Genomic DNA, 22,574 nt, shown 5'->3' with positions numbered 1-22,574 from the left:
TGAACTCAGAAATCCGTCTGCCTCTGCCTCCCCAGTGCTGAGATTAAAGGTGTATGACACCACCGCCCGGCTCCCTGTTTTCTCATTACATAGGATATTACATACTATTACACAGGATAAGTCAGTTTATGATGGCCTCTTGCCTCTGTCAGGGCAAGATTTTAGGGAGTCCACAATCTAAAATCCTAGTCTTCTTGTCATGCAGCCGATGCCGCTGTGGTGTTAGACAGGCCTCAGCAAATGGTCTTGCTTGCCAACTCTCACTCAGAGTTCTTTTGAGTTTGGTATCTGCCTGTACAGAAAATAACATAACACTGGAAGATATGGAACATATCATTAAACATGATCACAGAAACAAAACCCACACCATCAGATTTATTTATTTATTTATTTATTTATTTATTTATTTATTAAATTTTGGGTCCTTTGGTTTTCTAGTAATAGGTTTAAAAAAAAACTGTCAGTAGGTATTTTACATTTAATCTTAGCCAAAAGGCTGGGATGTGATTATTATTTTTTTGATGAAGCAAATGAAATGAATGGGTTGTACACCTCAGCACTCTCATGTTCTCTTCTCATCATGCAGAACTGTCTTAGACATCAGAAGTACTCAGGAACTTACTGTGACAAGACTGAGGTACAAGATGTGACGGTTCTAGTTCTTTTTTAGTGCTAATTCCTTATGGAAGTGTACTAGTGGATGACACACTGCTCTGCTAGTTTTATTTCAACAAGCTAGAGTCATTTGTTAACAGGAGGCTCCACTGAGAAAATGCCCTTCCAACAGCTTGTATTATGGGCGAGCCTGTGGGACATTTTTCTGATTAAAGACGGATATGGAAAGGCATAGTTCACTGTGGGTGGTATCATGTCTGGACTGGTGGTCCTGGTTGCTATAAGAAAGTAGGCTGAGCAAGTCATGAGCAAGTTTACAAATTCAAATTACAGAACAAGCCAGTAAATAGCACTCCTCTATGGCCTCTGCATCAGGTTTTTTTTTTTTTTTTTTTGGCCTCCAGGTTCCTGCCTTTAGTTCCTGTCCTGATTTCTTTGGATAATTGACTATAAGCTTTGTGGTAGTTTGAATGATGTAGGCTCATATATTTGAATGTTTGGCTCCCAGCTAGTGGAGTCTTTAGAAAGGATTAGAAATTATGCTCTTATTAGAAGGGATGTGGGATTGTTTGAAGGAAAGTGGCCCCAATAGGCTCATAGGGAGTGACAGTATTGTGAGGTGGTGTGGCCTTGTTGGAGTAAGTGTAGTGTTGCTGGAGATAGTGTGTTACTGTGCGTGAGCTTTGAGGTTTCAAATGGTCAAGCCAGGCAGAGGAGCTTGCTTCCTGCTTTCTGCAGATTGAGGTGTAGAATCCTCAAGCTCTCTCTGTCAGCCTGCTTGCTGCCATGATTCCTGCCCTGACAATAATGGACTAAACTTCTAAAACAGTAAGCACTCCTGTTTTCAACATTGTTTTGTTTTTTTGGTTTTTTTTAGACTCTACCCACTACATTGTTTGTGAAGACTTCATGGAAGACCCCATTGACTTTTTTGCCATTTCATGCTATTATTTACTTGAAGTCCAGTCTACCTTTCCACTGACAGGAAGTGAATGTGTTTCCTAGAACTGTGTAATTTCCTGATGCTGGATGTTTTGCTATCTGAAAATAGACAGTCTATGAATTAAAGCTATTAGATTTGATTAGCCAAAGCTTCCAACTTATTCCTATGCATAGAACATTTTCGATTCTAATATTTGAGTGGCCTCTATTTTTTGTGAGGAGCATGGTGTGCCAAGCTCTGCACCACTTTGTCTTGATTGGGGGATCTGTTATTTGTTACTGTCTCGTAGTTACTAGCAATATTTGGGACAGTATGAGAGAAAAAGGAAAGAAGGAAACCAAGGAAATCATAAACTCTGCCTAGTGGAGTAAATGAGAACAGATGTGTCCAGCCTCTTGATCCACCTTCCCTGCCATAAGTCCCACCTTGAATAAAGCAGGCTTTTGTTAGTACAGCCAGCTAGTACATATAAGCTGTATAGTTGGTATGTGTGGCTGTATCAGTCAGGTATCTGTAAAGGAACAGAACTGATAGAGTGTGTGAGCATATGTGCGTGTGTATGTGTGTGTCTGTCCAACAATGTCTGTCAACGGAAAGGCCAAGAATCCAGGAGTTCAGTCCACCAGGCTGGATGTCTTAGCTGATCTTCAGTCTATGTTAGAAGTATGTTCTGATATCAGAGAAGGGATGCCTCAGCAACAGGATGATGAAGTTACCATGAGAGTGAGGGCAAGCAGGCAGAAAGCAAAAGCTTTCACCAGAAAGTGTGGCCCCGATTTAGGGTAGGTCTTATCTTAAATGACCTCGCTTTAAGGTGGATCTCCCACTTCAAATGAGTCAATCACGACTGACTTGTTCCGGGGCAGTGGTGGCGCACGCCTTTAATCCCAGCACTTGGAGGCAGAGGCAGGTGGATTTCTGAGTTCGAGGCCAGCCTGGTCTGCAGAGTAAGTTCCAGGACAGCCAAGGCTATAAAGAGAAACCCTGTCTCGAAAAAACCAAAAATGTGTATTTTGAATGTATAACACAAAGAATGAACCTAGTGTAATGTGGATTCCAGTTACTGTGTCTGCATTGGCCTGTCGATGTAACAGTTGTACCATCTATGAGAGATCTAACATAGGAGGAGATGGAGATAGATGATGGGAAAGATATGAGAACTATACTTTCCACTTCATTCTACAAACCTAAAAAGACTTCATGTGTGCGTTCTGTTGAATGTTCTTTTTTTGTTTGTTTTTTGTTTTTTTGAGATAGGGTTTCTCTGTGTAGCCCTGGCTGCCCAGGAACTCACTCAGTAGGCCATGCTGGCCTCAAACTCAGAAATCCGCCTGGCTTTGCCTCCTAAGTGCTAGGATTAAAAGCATGTGCCACTACAGCCCGGCCTGTTGAATGTTCTTTAATGGGTTTTTAACATGCAGATTTGCCTAACCCTGTGTCCTGGGGTTTCCAGTGCTTATGGAGTGGTTTGCTGTTGGTGTATTTTGAGTTGTAGTCAGCTGGATTTGCCTTTCTTGTCCATATTAATTCTCCTTATCTGTTCTCCCCGCCACAGTTGGAATGCCAAGATGCCCTAGAAACAGCTGCCCGAGTTGAGGGTCTTTCCCTGGATATCTCTGTGCATTCTCATCTCCAAATTCTGGACGAGGAGCATACTAAGGGAAAATACCACCATGCTTTAAGTGCCCTAAAGCCCTTCCGGACCACTACCAAGTAAGGCTTTGTTGGCTAAAGTTTCATCTGCAAAGCACTAAGAGCAGTTTTGAAATCTCAGGCTAAAGTGAGGACAGCTGGGGAGGACCAACATTTGTCAAGAACTGTTCACTAAGGGTGTTTTTAACGTCTGCTCAGCCTCTCTGCGTGTGCTGACACTTCATGGTTGCATTTCTCCCCTAGGCACCAGCACCCAGTGGACAATGCTGGACTTTTCTCCTACATGACTTTTTCATGGCTCTCTCCTCTGGCCCAAGTGGTTCACAAGAAGGGGGAGCTGTTAATGGAGGACGTGTGGCCTTTGTCCAAGTATGAGTCTTCTGATGTGAACTGCAGAAGGTAGGCGTCTCTGGTCCACCCTATGTACTGGGTGCTAGGCCTGAGCTAGTGGGTGGGCCAGCATGTGGAGTCTAAAGCTCCTTACCCATTAAGACCTTCAGCTGAGGGTGGGCAACCTGTGGACTCTCTTCCCTTTGCCTTATCTCTCTTTCCCTCTAAGTGTGTTTTAACCAAGGGCTTTCTCTCTCTCTCTCTCAGCCCCACTTCTAGAACTTTCTGAGCCTCCAGGGAGATTTTGTTGCTGCCTTGTGACAGAGTACATTTTTGGTGGTAGCTGATTGTCTGATTAAAGTCTAGCTTGTAGCTTTGTCTTTTATCACAGGATCCTTCAGAAAGGGTTGGTGCCCTTGCAAAAAGAAGTTTTTATCCACAAACTTTATTCAGGGAGAAACCTTTGAGGAGTGGAAGTGAAGGCTTCTCCTGTTCCTCTCGTGTTTTGGATTCAGATACTCCTTTTTGGGAGTCAGTACACATAGGCCAGGAAGGGAGTTTTTCTCTACAAGATGTAGGCTATGTGCATAATTTTAAAGGAGAGATTTGTGTATGCAACAACAGAGCCTGCGATGGCGGGAAGGGGGCTAGGGTGTGTCCTTTTCCTGGGCAGATGTGTAACACAGGACATGTGCCCTTGTTAAGACTAGAGAGACTGTGGCAAGAAGAGCTGAATGAAGTCGGGCCAGACGCCGCCTCCCTGCGAAGGGTTGTGTGGATCTTTTGCCGCACCAGGCTCATCCTGTCCATCGTGTGCCTGATGATCACGCAGTTGGCTGGCTTCAGTGGACCAGTAAGTTCTGACTATCCTTTCTGAACATCTCCAGGCCCGGCCACGGCCAGCTCTAACCCTGTTTTTTTGTTGCAGAGGTGATGGATTATTTTTGAGCTAGTTAGCAGCCTTAGACTTGCTTCTAGGGCTATTGAATAGAGTCAGTGGCTTTGGGAGTGAATGGTGGCTTGTCAGCTAGACTGTTAAGAACAAAGAGCTGCAGAAGAAGGAGCTGCTGGCTTGTTTTCCTGGGGCTGCATGAATCTGAACTGACCCTGGTTCCACACAACACCTGCTTGTTGAGTAAGTGCTGCCCTGAAGCCACAGTCTCAGGACAGCTGCGTCTCGGCAGTGCTGTGTGTGAGTAAGCTGAGTGTTGTGTGGCATGGGCCAGCAAGCCCATGTTGGTGACATACCAGATGCCCAGAGGCATAGTTGCTATGTTTACTGACTCTGTATAACAAATGATCCCTAAAGAAGCTAGAAACCTAGCAGGGTTTTTGAGAGGCTGTTTGGGTTTTATATATAGCATCACCGTGGCAGTTTGGGGCGCCTGTGTGGATGGAGTGTAGTAGCTACGGGAGCTTTGGGCAGGAGTTTTCGGGGGCATCCTTTGTTGCATTTCTGTGCTTCCTGACACGAGATTGTGATTGAATTTATTCTCTACATATTTGCCTTGAGGCATCGGAGCAGTAGTACTGTTTAACTGTGCGTTTTCCGTGTGTGGGTAAGCTGGAGGTTCATGGTGGTAAGTATGGGTCTAAGATGCATGGTGACTAGGTGAAACTAATTTACACTTTGGAGGTTTTTTGTTTTTTATTTTGTTTTTCTTCTTTTTAATGTATGATCTTTTTAAAAAAATTTGGTATTAGGTTTCTTAATTGACCAACTAACACTTTTATATAAGTTTTCAATAAAAGGGACCATGTAACTGAAATGTTGTTAGCCAAAATGGCACGTGTTCCATAGAGCCAGCATCCCCCAAGAAGAGCTTCTGTCATTGCATCACTACAGAGCTGATGGCTCTGACTCTTCGCACACTTCTTTCATCTGGGTAGTACGGAACTTCTCAATAATGTCATAATGGGCTTTCTTAATTCTTTATTTCTCCTTAAAAAAAAAAAAAAGTCCTGGATTGCAGGGATAAAGTTTTTACTCCACAAAAAGTAATTGCAAAATGCATGCTCACTTTGGTGTCTTGAAGGTCATTCCTTTGAGCATCCTATAAGTTCTTAATCTTTCAATTCTCATGGCAGCAACTGGGAAGCTAACTCCTAGAGACTGCTTCTAGATGCCTGTGGAGAGCTGGGTACCTTTCCATAGCAGGAACACGTGGCACATCTATCTCCCTCTGCTGCCGTTTTGGGAAGAACCCCAGAAAGTCAATAGGCCTGAGAGAGCTGTGGGCTTGTCTGTTGTCTCTTTGTGAAACACATGTGCGAGTGTAAACAATGTAGACATCTTTTTTAGAACCCTAATCCCGATAAATTTTTTTTTTTTTTACTGGAAATTGGAGAATCAGGCTGGTTTTGAAAAAAAGAGATGAAATTAACATTAGCAGTAAGCAAACCTGTGAGTCCTTCTGAGGAAACCCAATGTTACATTTTGCACATTTTCTAAATTGGGCATGATTTTCAGATTGACTTGTTCTTTCTTTTCTTACCAAAAATCTTACCCTAAATTATACACTCCATACATAGGCCATCCCATTAGGTCTCGTCGAGCCTTGGTGGTCATACACAGAACAAATGAAACATAGTCAGGTTGTATTTATGTGCATTGTTTTTAAATTTTTGGTCATTTGATGCTGACCTCAGAACAGTCTGGCAAGCAGCCAGCACTCCTGCTCTATGTCGGGTGCCCCAGGACCAAGGAAGTTCTAGCTCAGGGCCATCATTTATAAGGGTACTGACCATACTCAAAATGCAGAGCCAAATCACTACATTTATAGGGATGCTTTGGGGGCCTTCTTAGACTAAGTTAGTTTTAGAAGTCCAGGCCTGCCCTAAGACTTGTGTCTGAAGAGTTAGCACTCAGCCTAGACTTTGGAGAGAAGGCTACCTTCTGCAGTGCCATCTCTTAGTGAGTGCTAACTCTGCTCCAGGCCTGTGGGGAAAAGGCAGTGGGAAGCCTTGAGAGAGGTAAGTCCCCACCCCCCAGCCTCTCCCCAGCCACCGCTTGCTCCATGCTGTCAGGATCTGGACTTGGGGGGAGTGTCTCTGTAGTGGGACCAGTGACAGAAGCTGTTCTTTAGAATTTTCAGGATGGCTGTATTCTGCGGTCAGAATGAGAGAGTCAAGCTGGGCAGAATCTCTCGCCAAGAGCTCAGGTAAGGTAAAGTTTATTCACTGGGAATGCCTTCCCCAGCAAGACAGCTACACTGACAATCTTCAGTTTCCTCCCAGTTAGCTTAGACATAAATGACAATAAACTTATGACTTTTTAAAAAGCCTGAATTTGTTTGAATTTTTCATGTAAAACTGCTTTTCTTTCTCCCACACAAGCTCATTTGAAATGTTGTTGCTTTTTAAAGCCCCGTGTTGGACGTTTGTTACCTCTTTCATCTTTTCCCCTTGGAAAGTTGTGCATCGTGTAAACATACCTGTGTCACCCACCTTCCCTTCTCCTCTCTGGGTAGTGCGGATTGCTTATCCAGTGCTGCAAAGGGGGCACCCCAAGGTATAGCAGAGGGAGGAGCCCAAACCACACGTGCTGCCCTGGGAGCCTGCCCCACACTGCTGTTGTGTGGGAAATGCTTCACTGCAGGCTTCCCTGCTGAGTTGCAGCACCCACCCCAGGAGAGCCTTTGGCCTCAAGTGACCCAGCTCCGCATTTTGGATGTATACTGGAAAAGAAGCCAGTCTTCTTGCTAGTTAATCTATGCAGTGAGGACCAAACATGGGCTCTAAAAATTCTGCAGGAGGGTAAAGGTGGATTACAGTAGTTTGCAGGATCTGAAATCCCCTATTTAATCAGGTTATTTACTGTGGCTTGACATGACCCTAGGAGACCTCTTAGGACCTGGTAGACAATTTGGTATTAAGTTACTTTCAGAAAAACTGAAAGAGACTAATTACCCCAGAAATCTGGCTTCCGGATTTCAGCGTTAGGCACCACAGGCTGATTCGTCTGCCTCTGTCGTATGTTCATTTCGTATCCGACAGCTGCAGACAGGATTCCTTGCTGTAAGAACCAGGGTAGATGGGCACATGGGTTTAATTTCTTTTTTTCCTTTAAGGTGGGCACTGGTTTGGCTTTCTTTTGCTATGTTCTCTTGGTTTGATTTTTTGCCAACATCAATTCTAGCTACCAGGACTTGAAAAGACTCCGAAGGATGCCCGTACCCTGCTCAGCAGGCCTAGAATCTTGCAGTCTGTCGGGAGCAGAGTGTCTCCTCGCACCTTAGTGTGCCAACAGCACTTGCAGTTTTAAGCAGGATATCTCTTTAGGGAATTTTTAGTTTTTTTTTTTTTCTTTCTTAATCTTCTTCCTTTAGCAGCAAGGTCTTTATTGCTAGAGAATCTACTTCATTGCAGCTTTGGGATTCCCACCTCGGTGAAAGTTGCCATCCTGATGTATTATACTTCAGACTCTGGAAGCAGATATGACTCTGCCACGCAGTTCCTCTACTGTGTATAGTTGCAAGTGGGAGGCCAGCCCATTTGTGTGATGGTTATCCCTGTACAATTCTGTATGTTCCACCAAATGTTCCTGATGCCCCTGCTAATGAATGTACAGTGTTTGTGAGATGCTCTTTGAAGATGGTATCTTTAAATATATATTTCATTTTCAATAAAAGTACACTGCTTCCCACTTCCTGGTATTTACTGCTGTTGCTGAATGTGCCTGTGTGAGTGTGTGCTCCCGGCGTTGCAGGACCTCAGAGCTGGAGGTGACACTCGTGGTTTCTGGGGGCTGGCTGTCTTCCCTCCCTGCAGGTGGTGTTAGACATATGCTACCTGAGGTAACATGTTTTTGTTTTTGAGAGGGAGTGGGTGTGGGGAGGGCCAGAGGGAGGGTCTCTGGAGCTTGATAGCTTGTATTGTTTGCTCTCTTCTGTCCTATTAAACTGCCCCTGTTTGTTTTCAGGGATGTTTTGCACTTCCCACTCTTCCGTACAACTGTAGGTACACTGTTCCTTTTTATCAAATAAGCACGTGTGAAAGGGTACAGAGAAAGGTCTTGGTTTCATGTAAAGAGATGTAGCCATGTGTGAAGATCCTGAAATAAGGTCAATATATATACCTTTGGATGACTATGTGTTTAGAATGAATTGCAGCTCATGGACAGGTTTATGTTACATTAGAAAGAGTAATGGTCATGATGGCACCCCTCAGGAGAAAAACAAATGATCCCTCTGTCCTTCGCCTGTGGGCAGATTGCCGGTAATAATTGGTCCGACAACACAATTTTTTCTTTGCTTACACACTGATCACTGTACCGTGGAGCAGCCTGCTCTTTCTAACCTAACATAACACTGTGGCATTGTGTGGGGTTACCATGGACGATGTTGACTGTGGTGTGTGTTTCTTCCTGTAGGCCTTCGTGGTGAAGCACCTCTTGGAGTACACCCAGGCAACAGAGTCTAACCTGCAGTACAGCTTGCTGTTAGTATTAGGCCTCCTCCTGACAGAAGTTGTACGCTCCTGGTCACTTGCACTGACTTGGGCGTTGAATTATCGAACTGGTGTCCGGTTGCGGGGTGCTATCCTGACTATGGCTTTCAAGAAGATCCTGAAGTTAAAGAACATTAAAGAAAAGTCCCTGGGGGAGGTGAGTCCAGAGCACGTGCTTTGTGCCCAGAGCAAACTCTCAGCCTGACTTCCTCTTTTTCTTGGGCCCTGCTCTGTCCTTGACCTTTCTCCTGAATATAGTGACCTGTGTCCTACAGGCTTCCTCACTGTTTGTCATATCTTACAGCTCATCAATATCTGCTCCAATGATGGGCAAAGGATGTTTGAGGCAGCCGCTGTGGGCAGCTTGCTGGCAGGAGGACCTGTTGTTGCCATCTTGGGCATGATTTATAATGTAATCATTCTGGGACCAACGGGCTTCCTGGGATCGGCTGTTTTTATCCTCTTTTATCCAGCAATGGTGAGTGAGCCTCTTGGCTGTATCCTGGTAGCTTCTTCCTATGGGATGGATAAAGTATGTGTACTGGTTAAAGAAAGAGGATAGATGTCTTCTCAAAGAAGGGAGTTTGAAAAGTTTGATGCTAGGTAGTGCTCGGTTCACCTGGGCAGAATTTTGGCTTGGGAGGAAGCAAGGGGTCATTTGCATAAAAGACAGGCGCCCTCTGAAGGCAGAGTGAGTCTGGGTGGAGCAAGAAGGCTCTAGGTGAACCCACTCGAGGTAACAAAGGAGCTGCGGGTGTTGACACGACTGGCCTGATTCTACCATGGTGGCGCCAGTGTCTGTGAGATCTAACGAGTAACTGCCTTCATCGCCCTACAAGGAGATGAGAATTAAATATTTTCTAACTCTAAAGATCCCTGTGAAATCATATGAAATCATGTTTGTCCCAGGAACAGGGCAACAGGCCTGGATTGCCAGGCCAATCCAGAGGTGCTTCAGTCTGATAGGGGGCTGCTTTTCCTGCTTCCAGATGTTCGTGTCACGGCTAACTGCGTATTTCAGGAGAAAGTGTGTAGCTGCCACAGACGACCGTGTCCAGAAGATGAATGAAGTTCTCACCTACATTAAATTTATTAAAATGTATGCCTGGGTCAAAGCGTTTTCTCAGTGTGTTCAAAGTGAGTGGAAAGATTTTCCTCGTGTATGTGGCAGAGGGATTTTGGATTCTTGGGGTCTGTTCATTCATGTACTTTGCTTCCTAAGCACATTAGAAACTAGACTTCTGATGTCTAATATCTTCATGTAGAATCTTTTGTATTTAAAAGAAATCTCAGGGATTTGAACTCAGGAAACTGATTTTGTATGTAGAATCGTATGGACAAATCTAGCTCTCAGAATATATGCAAGTCCTCCTCTTACCCAGTGCATGGTTTCTGGCCCAGCTAAGAAGGGGTTACAGAAGGGGCTTAGATGATTGCCACGAGCCCGTCGTCCATTCTGTGATTGTATAGGTGCCAGAGGTGGTTGTGTGACCCTGAGGGATGACCCGGGCTTCACGATCCTGGACTAAGCACTTTCCTCTAGTACTTGGTAGGGACTCCTTTTGTCATCTTTTAAACCAGTTGATTTAATTACAGTGTTCTCAGTGCTGGCTCCATTCACATTTTAAGTTCAGTCGCATCACAAGCCTGTCCGGGTAACTAACATGACACTGGCATTTAAACATTTCTGAACAAGAATAGGAAGGCTAGGCCTTAAAAACAGTGGCATTTAAGAAGGAGAAGTTAAAAAAAAGTATAACCTTAATTTCAGTAAAAAGTGTATATGGGCTGTTAATGGACTTAATGACATAGCAACTGACTATAAATGTTGTCAACATTAATACAATTTTAAATAGAATAAAAAGTATTTTGTTAGCATCAAGGCAGCTGGTTTGTTTTCTCTGATTAAACTTTCAGGTTCTTATCTGGACTTTGTATCTTGTAAAGTGGTTGGACATTGCAAGAGTAAATAATAAGTACTAACCAGATATGCAAAGAAAGTTGCCAGGTGTAGATGCAAATAAAGTGTTCTTTTTACTGAAACCCAGTAGACTTATACATGCCAGAAGGCAGGGGACCAGAGTACTAGTATTATAGTTGCTTTCTTTCAGATTTCTCCTTGTGACTTGGTCCATTCACAGCTCAGTTGTAGTGACAGAATCTATTGTCCTAGTGTGGGTGCTGAGCAGTGCTTACGCAGCACATGTGAGGCCCTAGGTCCAACCTACAGAACTGACAAAACCAGAGTTGATAGTCCATTAAACAGATTTCCTTTTCATCATTGGTACTAAAGGATCATATAAAAACCCGCCTCTATCCTAGCACCTTGGCTCTTGGGAGGCTGAAGTAGGAGGAAAGTCTACATTTCAGGATAAGCCTAGGCTACATAGCAAGAGACTGTCTTCAACAAACAAAAAAACAAAATACAAAAGATGTATTTGTAGTTGAAACCTGATTCTTCTTTGGTAGTGGAGTAACAGTATCCCAAAGTGTGTTTTGACTTGCTTTGAGGATGGGTTGCTTTTTAATAGAAACTCGAGAGGAGGAGCGACGGATATTGGAGAAAGCAGGGTACTTTCAGAGCATCACTGTTGGAGTGGCTCCTATCGTTGTAGTGATCGCCAGCGTGGTGACTTTCTCCGTTCACATGACCCTGGGCTTCGACCTGACAGCGGCACAGGTGAGCAGTTAGAAACGTTCTATGCAGAGCTCATATGCTCCTCTTGTTACTTCTTTTGGGACTGCTACCAAGATTTAGGTATTTCCTTCATTCACATCACTAAGTTCAGAAGTGGAGGAATACTACACTATCCCTTATACAGGAATAATGTGGCTTATTCTCAGTCAGCCTGGGTTTGGCTTTAATTTTGTAAATACAGATGAACTCATGTTTCATGTTTGTGAAGAATTTTAGGTGAAAGTCTCATTCAAAACAAAACAAACACTCTATTTTTAAAATAAAAATGTGGACTGAGGAAATGACCCAGAGGCTAAGAATACATATTACTCTTGCAGAGGATTATAGTTCAATTTCCAGCACCCATAGTGGGCTACTTGCAACCATTGGTAACTCCAGTTCCAGGAGATCTGACACCTCTGAGCTCTGAGGATACCACATTCATGTACACATGCTCTCTCTCTCTCTCTCTCTCTCTCTCTCTCTCTCTCTCTCACACACACACACACACACACACAAACACACAATCATAATTTAAAGATGAAACTTTTAACTGTGATTGAGGCTGACGAGGTGGACATAGGCTGACGAGGTGGACATAGGCACTTGCCACCAAGCCCAGTGACCTGAGTCCAGTCATTGGAACACACACGGGGAAGGAGAGAGCCAGTTCCATTAAGTTGTTCTCAGACCTCCACACACGCACTGCAACACACACGAATGTACCTGCACACAAAACAAATTACTTCTCAGACCTCCACACACGCACTGCGACACACAAGAATGTACCTGCACACAAAACAAATTACTTTACTGTGACTGTTTGCACTAACGTTTCATAGTTACAGCCTTCCCTCCACCTGAAAGGAGACTGGTGCCGCCTTGTCTACTGTGTCTACCTTGCGAGGCTTGCTCTCACCTCTCTTTTGTATTTTAAGGCCTTCACAGTGGTGACTGTCTTCAATTCCATGACTTTTGCTTTAAAAGTAACACCATTCTCAGTGAAGTCCCTCTCTGAAGCATCAGTTGCTGTTGACAGATTTAAGGTAAGTGGTTTCTTGCCCGTCTCTGTATCAGGAACTCTCCTTGGTACAGCTTGCTTGCTGCCTAAGAGTCCACATAGGCCAGCTGCACTTGACTTTGGTTTGCCTTAGGAGGTGGAAGAGACAACTAAATTAAGGGATGAGAGTAATGCCTTTAAAATTAATGTGCATTTCTATCTCTCCTGATTGGTTCTGAGCTGTGCTCCCTTCCCATAGTGAGCACTCCTGCCAGGCCCAGCATGGATGTGCATTGTCATTTACTGAGCTTTTTAAATGGCTGAAGTTAGACCAGCACGGCCAGGTGTCTGCCGGGTTTCTCCCCTCCCCCTCTCATGCCTGCTGCCACTTTGATTGGTTGCTATGCTGAGTCCTTTTGATATTTCTTTTTCCTACCCAGTGATTGCCACTACATGAGGCAGGGAATGCAGTGACATGGAAATAGTCATAAAACTAGATCATGTTGAGAAGTACAGTTAAGTAAGTATCAGCCCCTTTCCTTGCGTGGTTAGTTGATCAGACCTTTTTGTGTTCTTTGTACCTTCAGAATAACACAACCGTGTGACACAAGAGGGAGTGACGTGGGAGGGTGGAGGGAAGTAGGTACTTATTTGAAAGTGGTTAAGTTCAATTTCTAAAAAGGAGAGGCACTGTGTGCGCTGGAACTCATCGACAAGACCTCACTCCTGGTGGTCTTCCTTGGCTGGTGAGGTGAACACGGGAGCAGTTCTGGTGGCATGAAGAGTTGAAGCCCCAGGGCTGGAAGGATGATTCTCACTACCTTAGAGGCCCAGGAGCTGCCCTGTGAAGGAGAGAGTAGTTTGCTGGGATTTATCACAGCTCTTGCTTTTTACAGTTAGTCAGGTGACTTGCATTGGGCCAAGAGAACTATTCTTCCAGAAAGTCCCCCTTTCTCTTGCATTTCTCCTTCTCCTGGCTGCTCAAAGGACCAGAGCCAGGATCACATAAAACTAATGACAGTCGGAGCTTTGTCTCTATGAAGCCAGAGAACCCAGTCATGGAAGAAAGTGAAAGTTCTGACCAAAGTGCTCCCTGTTTGTTTCTGCATCCTTGGTAGTGGATAGATTTTGTTGAATTTTAGATAAAGAATGAAGGAAGAAAAAGTAGTTTTGTGACCTTGTTTTTGAATTGTCTCCTTTTAATTGAGTACAGTGTTAGCTGGTAGCATAGGCATATTTATACTGGAAAAATGATTTAAATTTTTTTTAATTGGAATCCTAGTGTAACAGTGTGTTGTATTATATCTGGCATCTCTCTGGCTACTCTCTCTTCTAATGAGTGAAAGTGAGCTGTTTTTCCTCTGGTTTGTTAGAGGTGTTTGTTTTTGAGACAGACTGGCTGCTAACACACAGTACTCCTGCCTTGGCCTCCTTAGTGCTGTTACTGCTATACACTTCGCCATGGGGCTAGGAAGCACTGTCAGTTGGCAACATCCTAGTGGAAGATGAGGTTTGTGTGTCCTGGCAGGTGTACATCTCAGTTGATCCGAATTCTGGTGTTGACTGGCCCTTGTCTGTCAAAGCGTGTTGGGGCTCTGGGAAGCAGGAAGTAAGAGCAGGGCGGCTATGATCTCCTAGAGGTACCACTATTTTTCTGAATAGTTTATAGGAGCCTACACAATCTCCATCGTTTTAAAAGGTCTTTAGGGAAGGAAATGGCGGATGTCCTTGAAGGAGATCAGGATAATTGACAATATTCCAACCCAGCCTCTCAGAAGGTTCTGGATATACGAATCTCACAGCTGCTCATAGACAGGAGCCTCACCTAAGCGTTACGACATATGGGGGTTTACAGGAATAGCGACTGTGATCCTAGCTCTTGAAGGTGGTGACAGGAGGGTCAGGGCTCACAGTCATTCTTGGGTGCCTAGGGCCGCATGAGATCCTTTCTTTTTATCTTTTAGGATTTATTTATTTTAATTTTTCTTTTATCTTTGAGATTATAATTACATAATTTCCTCCATCCCTTCCCTTTCTCTAAACTCTCACATATACCCTCCCTTGTTCTCTTGGCCTCTCTTTCTCACTAATTGTTGTTCTATACATATATGTATATCTGTATATATATGTGTATGCATATATATATGTTCCTAAATACATAAATACAACCTGCTCAGTCTGTATAATGTTACTTATGTGCATGTTTTCAGAGTGATCATTCGGTATTAGATAACCAATGGAGGTGGGGAGGGCTCCTCCCTGGGGAAGACTACTTCTCTTGCTCTTAGCATTCCTTAGTTGCCTATACGGTTGAGAAAGCCTTGTGGGCTCCCCAACCCTGATCCACGTTAGCGTGTCTATTGCTGTCCTTGTTTAGTTCAGTAAGACCCTTTCTTAGTTCTTCTTAAAAGCAGATGCTGGGATCCAGGAGAAAGGGGGAAATTACAAATTCTATTCAGTAGTACTTGGGAATTTTAAGGCAGTTGGAGTATTTAGTAATTGAGTAGAGTCCTCATCCTGCAAGCCATTTTTTCTCTAAAGATTTTCTAATGTTTTAAATTAGCTTTTAAAAGACATTCTGAAAATCTCCCTGCAATAGTGCTCTGTAAAGATTTCCTGGTTTAAGAGGGGTTCAAGTATAACTATAAAATCAGAATTTTAGATCTAACTTTGGAAACTCTTCCCCATTTGATATTACATTTTCCTGCCCTTTGAAATAACTCAGTAGGACTCTGGAAATGAGTGGAGAGAAGGTGAATTCTCCTCCCCTGGAGCGATTCTTGGGGAGGCACCTCTTGTCCACACAGGCCCTTAGCTCAGATGTTTTCCAAACCCAGTAGTTAATTTGTGCCGGTCTCAGTCTCTCAAGAGGTGCCGGGCCATGGCTAAGGGCAGTATGCAGGCCTTAGCTTTACAGAAGTGGTCTGGAAGGGTTCCTGGAGTCATGATGTCTGTGTAAAGGATTAGTATCCCTCATAGGATTTCTAACCGTTACTCTGGAACCTACAAATTACTGTAGATGGGGCACCATATCCCTATCAGTTATTAAATGTCCTTTTGTCCACATTAGACTGGCAGGCAAAGCAGAATACCTTAGTGTGTAACCTAGCATAGAGGGTTGGGTCAGTGAATGAGGCCCTGAGACCCCTTGTCAGTCCTGAGGTGAGGCTACACTAATGAGCTACCTTTTGCTCTTCAGCTTCCTTCCACTGTATAGCCTGATGTGTTTTGCTACGTGAGTGTACGCCATAAGCTTGTCTCCCTGGTCTTGATCCAGTGTCTCATCTTTGCACCTCTCTCACAACTCCTATCAGAGTTTGTTTCTAATGGAAGAGGTTCACATGATAAAGAACAAACCGGCCAGTCCTCACATCAAGATAGAGATGAAAAATGCCACCTTGGCATGGGACTCCTCCCACTCCAGTATACAGAACTCGCCCAAGCTGACCCCCAAAATGAAAAAAGACAAGAGGGCTACCAGGGGCAAGAAAGAGAAGTCGAGGCAGCTGCAACACGCTGAACACCAGGCGGTGCTGGCAGAACAGAAAGGGCATCTCCTCCTGGACAATGACGAGCGGCCCAGTCCGGAAGATGAAGAAGGCAAGCAGATCCACACAGGGAGCCTGCGCCTGCAGCGGACACTGTACAACATCGACTTAGAAATCGAAGAGGTAAGCCTATCCGCCTACTTCAGCACTGACCCCTGTGTCACCCCCACTCCATGCTGGCAGGACACTCCCTTTAAGCAGAGTATTCTGGCTGTGAGTAGTTTTGAATCGAGAGCAGATTGGGATCTGATTCCAAAGCGAGCAACAGAACTAATAACTTAGGGAATGCTTGCTTTACTAATAAGGAGGTGAAGCACTCAGGTGGACCTTCCAAGATCCTGCTCTGTGTTGGCTTCTGGCTGTGATGGCCGTTCTAATTAAATCCACTGCAGTAACTGTGAGGGATCCTTGTTAACGTCACGTTGTGCATCATAGAGAATTTGGCATATAAAAGGTATTCTCAGTGCTGCCTTTTCTTCTTCTTCTTCTTTTAAATTTATTTTACATATCTGTTTGTAGGTGTGGGCACATGAGTGCAGGAGCCAGTGGAGGGCAGAAGACAGTATCAGATTTTCTGGAACTGGAGTTACAAGTGGTATTGAGCTGCCTGATGCAGGGTCCTTTGAAAAAGCAGCAAGTGCTCTAAAGCCACTAAGCCATCTCTTCAGCCTCCTCAGGGTTGCTCTTAACAACTATATTATAATAATTTTTAAAAATATAAGTGAAGGGTGATTTGGGTATATAATATCATAACTCAGCTAGTATAGACATGGACTCTCAGAGAGTTGCTTAGAACACAGATTTCAGGTCGAAGACTTAAGATTCAAACTATGACTGGGAAGTAGCCCCATGCTTAGAAGACCATATTATCTGGGAGCCCCAGATGGACATTCACACATTCATTCAGCAGCTGTTTTTGTTTGTTTGTTTTTTTTGTTTATTAAGTGCCAGCTTTACACCAAGTCCTGTTGAAGGATTGAGAACAAACACAGCAGCAGAACCTACATAGTCAAACCCCTTTCTGGAGTTTATATCCTTAGTGGACAGACACAAAGAACAAGCAAGTGAATCGTATTGTATCAGGTTGTGATAAGGACCATGCAAAGGATGGTGATGGAGCTGGGGCAGGGGCAGTTGTGCTTGCGTTTTAAACACATTTTCTAAGGAAAAGACCCCATTCAAAGGATGTTTTAGTCAGGCTTGGGGTACATGTCCATAGTCTTAGTTTGGGGCATGCTGAGGTGGATCACTATGAATTTGAAGCCAGCCTGGATACATAGTGATACTCTAACTGAAAAGGTGCTGGGAGTGGGCATGGCAGACGAACAATAGTACTAGTGAGAGAGGGGAGGAGCAAGGGGGGAGAGAGGAGATCTGAGAAAGAGGGAGTCATGAGACTGTCTGAGGGTCATAGCTGAAGAGCAGAAGCAGAGAGCAGAGGCTCTATATCTGCAGTGTGCTGGTTACTGGACCAGGATGAGTGTGGGAGATGACAGAGGCCATGAAGATGCAGAGCAGTGGGGTGGAGCCTTCCACAACTCTGACTTTACCCTGAGAGGAAAAAAGCTGTTAGAAGATTTGCAGAAGTGCCTGTGAATATGTAATGGCCTGCTAGGCTCAGAAGAGTGTGCGAAGAGATGACGAAGGGAAGGAGAAGACTAAGGGGCTGCTCCTCCTGCTTCAGTGCAGGAGAAAGACAAGAGAGTGATGGAGACAGGGCTGGTTAGAAGTGCTCATCTGTAGAGCTGGAAGGGGGCACCGCTGCAGTGTACGGCAGTGCCAGCCGCTGACTGGGGGCACTTTGGGCAGATCCAGCAGCCATAAGCAGAGCAATCCTTGGTGGTCACCTGAAACTGCCAGTGTAGTTTATCACTCATAGGCCTTTGTCGGTTTTTATTTCACTCTTAGCAGCAAGCTTACTTGATGACGATTACTGATTACTGAGGTGGTCCTACCGTATCACTAGTCAGCTCTTTTAGATAATGGCTTCTCATACTCAACTGAAATGTACTCTTGCATTTGGTAATGTGATACTTGATTCAGAGAGGAACTCACCCTTCCCCCTGAGCTCAGAGCCTTGTGAGGGAAACAGACACAGGCTTGGTTTGGAATACCGGGATACACGGTTAGCAGATGTGGTAGAGCTGGAACTCTGGTGCCTACTGCCTGCCGGCAGTCTGGGATCCTCCTGCACCACTGTTCTCCTTCTCTTGGGGACTTGATTACCATCACACGGGACTGCCAAACAAGTGGCTCTTTTTAAAGTCAACTGTTGGCTATAGCAATGGCTCAGAAGTAGAGAGCACTGGCTGCTCTTCCAGAGGACCTGGACTCAATGCATAGCACCCACAGGTGGCTCACAACCAGCTCCAGTTCCAGGGGTTTTGACACCCTCTCCTGGCCTTTGCAGGCACCAGGCATACATTAAGGCAAAACACCCATACTTATATTAGGCAGGTGGATCTCTGAGTTCGAGGCCAGTCTCTTCTACACAGTGAGTTCTAGGATAACCTAGACTACACAGAGAAACCCTGTCTTGAAAAACCAACCAAACAAAATAATGAATAAAACAATAAATAAAAATTATATTTTAATGAATATAATACTACATGTAGTTCTTACTAAAAGAAAATAAATAAAAATTACAATTAAGTAATTTTAAAGAGTCCCACCTTACAAAAAAACTATTAAAAATAAAATCTTATACTACTTGCAAAGTTGGTAAGAGGCTAAGACTTCCTAAAAGTGATTGCGGTGTACCATGTGTGCGACAGTCTTTCCAGAGGGCCTCCATGTCCCTGTACTGATAGACCAATTGCAGGTTCTTAGGATGAGTGGCCGGGAGTCTCTTGATGTCTTTCCTCTCTCTGTGTGCATTGTCTAGGGCAAACTGGTTGGAATCTGCGGCAGTGTGGGAAGTGGAAAAACCTCTCTAATTTCAGCCATTTTAGGCCAGGTAAGACGTTTTTTGTTTTGCCCTTGGTATTTTCTGGTTCTTTCTTGGGTTTGGCTTAGCAAACATTTCAGGAACAACAGGCTCAGTTGCTGAAGAGTCAATAGAGGTGTGTTGGTTCTCCTCTGCTCTGCTGCTGGGCACAGTCTCTGGGGCCACCACCAGGCCAGTGCTGGGCTGTAGGGAAGCTCCAGGACACTGCTCCAGGGGTGGGAAAGCACAGATATGGAAAAGCCAGAGTTCGTTCAGTGATCCCCGGGCCTGTGACGAGGCTGGGACCATGGGGTTCTCAGACTCCTGGATATCCAGGCACCAGTGGGAGTTGCGTAAGAGTTGAGAATAGAGTTGTGGGAAATGGGGGTAGGGGAGGGGAGCTCGGGCTGGGGACAGCATCTAACCTGGGGCTGGGGGAAAGGGGAGCTCTGGCTTGTCCCAGAGGTGATTGTCCTTAGCTTGGTGGAAGGCAGGCTTGGTGGCAGTTGTGGCTGGGAGCACAGAGAGACCTTCTATGGGAGAACTAAACTGTGGCTTCATAGGCAAATGCCTTCTCCATGCTCCCCACAACAGTCCGTGGTTCTAAACAGTTTATTGCCTGTTCATGGTGGAAAATGGATGCATACTCTGGGTGGGCCTGAGATTAAATACCTTTTATGGGGAGGAATATCTGGGAAGGGAAGCTTATCAGCCAAGCCCTCTGGGCCTCTAGGTACCACATTAGCATAGAGAATTCTGTTTTGAGCCTGTGTCACCACAGGACATACTTTTATAGGAGGAGCCTGGCAGGGAGTGAGGAGTCACTTAATAAGCCTCAGGTGTGTGCGAGTCTCCAGGTCTCGACCTGCTCTACCTTACCAAGCTTCCTGGGGTGGTTTTACTGTCCAACAGAGGTGGAAAACAAAGGGACCGTGGTCAATGCTGTGCTTTTCATTTCCCCACCTTTAACAGCCTTCTGTGTGGAAGGCTGCAGTGAATGCCTGGTGACCGGCTAATAGTCACACACCAGTGAATACCTGGTGACTGGCTAATAGTCACACACCAGTGAATGCCTGGTGACTGGCTAATAGTCACACACCAGTGAATGCCTGGTGACTGGCTAATAGTCACACACTAGTGAATGCCTGGTGACTGGCTAATAGTCACAGACCAGTGCCATTTGTTCCCTGTGCCTCTTCCCATTCAGGAAGTAGTTACTGAATGCTGTGGGTGTGCTAGGAAAGGAGGTAGCAGAGCTGGGAGGGATGACCAGACACCCCACACTGCAGATTCTGAAGCGGAGTCTCCTCAGCCTAAACTCGGAGACTGTTACTTCTTCAGGGAGTTCATGTCCAGAGAAGGCTCAGTGATCTAGATACACAAGTACACCATGGGACAGCAAGAGGAAATGTAGCACCGAGAGTGAGAGGGAAAGGGTGAGCACAGATTCGCTGAGTGTGTGGAGCCCAGTCATTGGAAAAGGACAGGTACCGGCATACCTTTAAACAAGATTTCAAACAGCTTGACTTAAATGTGGATGAAGATGGGCATGCAGTTGGTGCCACTTCCTGCCAGGTGCTGCATTCTGAACTCTGCCTGTTGAGGACAGTGGGACCTGTGCTTTGAGGACAGGTTCCCTGTCCTGTTTGGTACCAGGTATGTGGTATGTTGTGGTCCTCCTAGAGCACGGGACTGTGTTCTGTTTTTTCAAAGTGCTTCTGAATGAATATTTGCAAGGTGCGGCTTTCCAGAGGGTGACTGGGCTGTGGCAAAGCTTAAACCAAGTGAGTTTTGACTTTAGTGGATCAAATCCTGGCAGCCCGTCTGACAGGGAGGCTGGTAGTGCAGGTCCTTTCGTTGGCCTTGTCCGTCCTTTAGAGTTTAACTCTTAGCTGACAGTGTTGTTGTGAGCAGCCAGGAGTATAGATTGCTGATTTGCACAGCAGGTTGATTGCCAGTTTGTAGGAAAGTGTCCCTGTATACACACACTGTGTGTGGTGGTATTCATAAGGGCAAGCTTATTTGCCAAGCATTCCATGCATTCACTAAGGAACCTTTGCTTCACTGTGTTATCATCCTTAACTCAAACTGTTGGTATCAAAAAGGACCACGGCACAAGTGGCGCATAATTGGTATCAAGCTGTGATAGAAAACACATCGAGGGGCTAGTGACATGACTTAGCAGTTTAGCACTGACTGCTCTTTCAGGGGACCTATGTTCAATTCCCAGCAGCCACATGACAGCTTACAACTGTCTGTAACTCCAATATCTGACACTCTTACCGATGTACATATAGGCAAAACCACCAAGGCATATAAAATAAAAATAAATAAATGATTAAAAAAAAAAGAAAAAAAAACAAAAAAGCTTTTGGGCTGGAGAGGTGGCTCAGCAGTTAAGAGCACTGACTGCTCTTCTAGAGGTCCTGAGTTCAATTCCCAGCAACCACATGGTGGTTCACAACCATCTGTAATGGGATCTGATGCACTCTTCTGGTGTGTCTGAAGACAGTAACGATGTACTTACATACATAAAATAAATAAATCTTAAAAAAAAAGAAAAGCAATCATATCAAAACTATGACTCATCATGCAGCCTCTTCATGTTGGAAGGAAGCTCTGTAGTCATTATTTGTATGCTGTTCATATCAGTTGATATCTAACCTGAAATTCTGTTTCCTCTCTGGTCCTCACTTCACAGAAGCAGCTGATCTAGTCAATATCCTGGATGAATCCTATAGATAAGTTGGCTACCCTTGCCTTGAGGCAGATTTTGGCTACAAATTTTTATGGCACCCTCCCCTGTGAATTTAAAAAGAGGCCTTCTTGCTTGTTGTACTATTAGTCAGAGTTCTTTAGAGGAACAGAACTGATAGAATGAATGTATACATATATTCATTGATAATATATGTGTTATATAACAAACATAATATATGAATATATATACATAATATATACGTGTATATATATATATACATACATATATATACACATATGGATTTAATAGAATGACTTGCAGACTGTGTTCCTGTTAGCTAGTCCAACAATGGCTATGTCCTAATAGTGTCAAGAGTCCAGCAGTTATTCAGTCCACCAGGCTGGATGTCTCAGTAATCTTCAGTCTACATTGGAATTCCAAAGTAGGTTCTAATACCAGCAAAATAATGCTTCAGCAGGAGGATAAATTAACTTGCCAACAAAAGTAAGGGAATCATGGAAAAAGTAAGAGTTTCCTTATTCCATGTCCTTTTACATGGGTCACACCAGAAAGTGTGACCAGGTATAGAGTGGGTCTCCAGCCCTCCAGTGATCCAGATGTAGAGTGGGTCTCCAGCCCTCCAGTGATCTAGATGTAGAGTGGGTCTTCAGCCCTCCAGTGATCCAGATGTAGAGTGAGTCTCCAGCCCTCCAGTGATCCAGATGTAGAGTGGGTC

General features: G+C 44.6%; 1 protein-coding gene across 4 annotated transcripts in view; it reads left to right on the top strand.

Moving 5' to 3' along the window:
• The window catches only part of Abcc5 (ATP binding cassette subfamily C member 5), a 109,197-nt gene that overhangs the window by 18,443 nt on the left and 68,180 nt on the right, over positions 1-22,574 (top strand). For 2 of the 4 annotated variants that reach the window (XM_031363420.1, XM_031363419.1), the window contains exons 3-12: positions 3,114-3,271; positions 3,455-3,610; positions 4,247-4,394; positions 8,913-9,146; positions 9,294-9,467; positions 9,979-10,126; positions 11,521-11,669; positions 12,605-12,712; positions 15,981-16,337; positions 19,099-19,170. In XM_031363420.1, the coding sequence (XP_031219280.1) occupies positions 3,114-3,271; positions 3,455-3,610; positions 4,247-4,394; positions 8,913-9,146; positions 9,294-9,467; positions 9,979-10,126; positions 11,521-11,669; positions 12,605-12,712; positions 15,981-16,337; positions 19,099-19,170 (1,704 nt within the window). Of the gene's footprint in view, positions 1-3,113; positions 3,272-3,454; positions 3,611-4,246; positions 4,395-6,627; positions 8,187-8,912; positions 9,147-9,293; positions 9,468-9,978; positions 10,127-11,520; positions 11,670-12,604; positions 12,713-15,865; positions 16,338-19,098; positions 19,171-22,574 lie in introns of those variants that run through there. The other 2 variants (XM_031363421.1, XM_031363422.1) reach the window with 2 other exon arrangements.

The sequence above is a fragment of the Mastomys coucha genome, unplaced genomic scaffold (assembly GCF_008632895.1).
Source record: "Mastomys coucha isolate ucsf_1 unplaced genomic scaffold, UCSF_Mcou_1 pScaffold12, whole genome shotgun sequence".
Taxonomy (NCBI): Eukaryota; Metazoa; Chordata; class Mammalia; order Rodentia; family Muridae; genus Mastomys; species Mastomys coucha.
The sequence above is the reverse complement of the archived record's forward strand: the minus strand, read 5'-3'. Positions and strand labels throughout refer to the sequence as shown.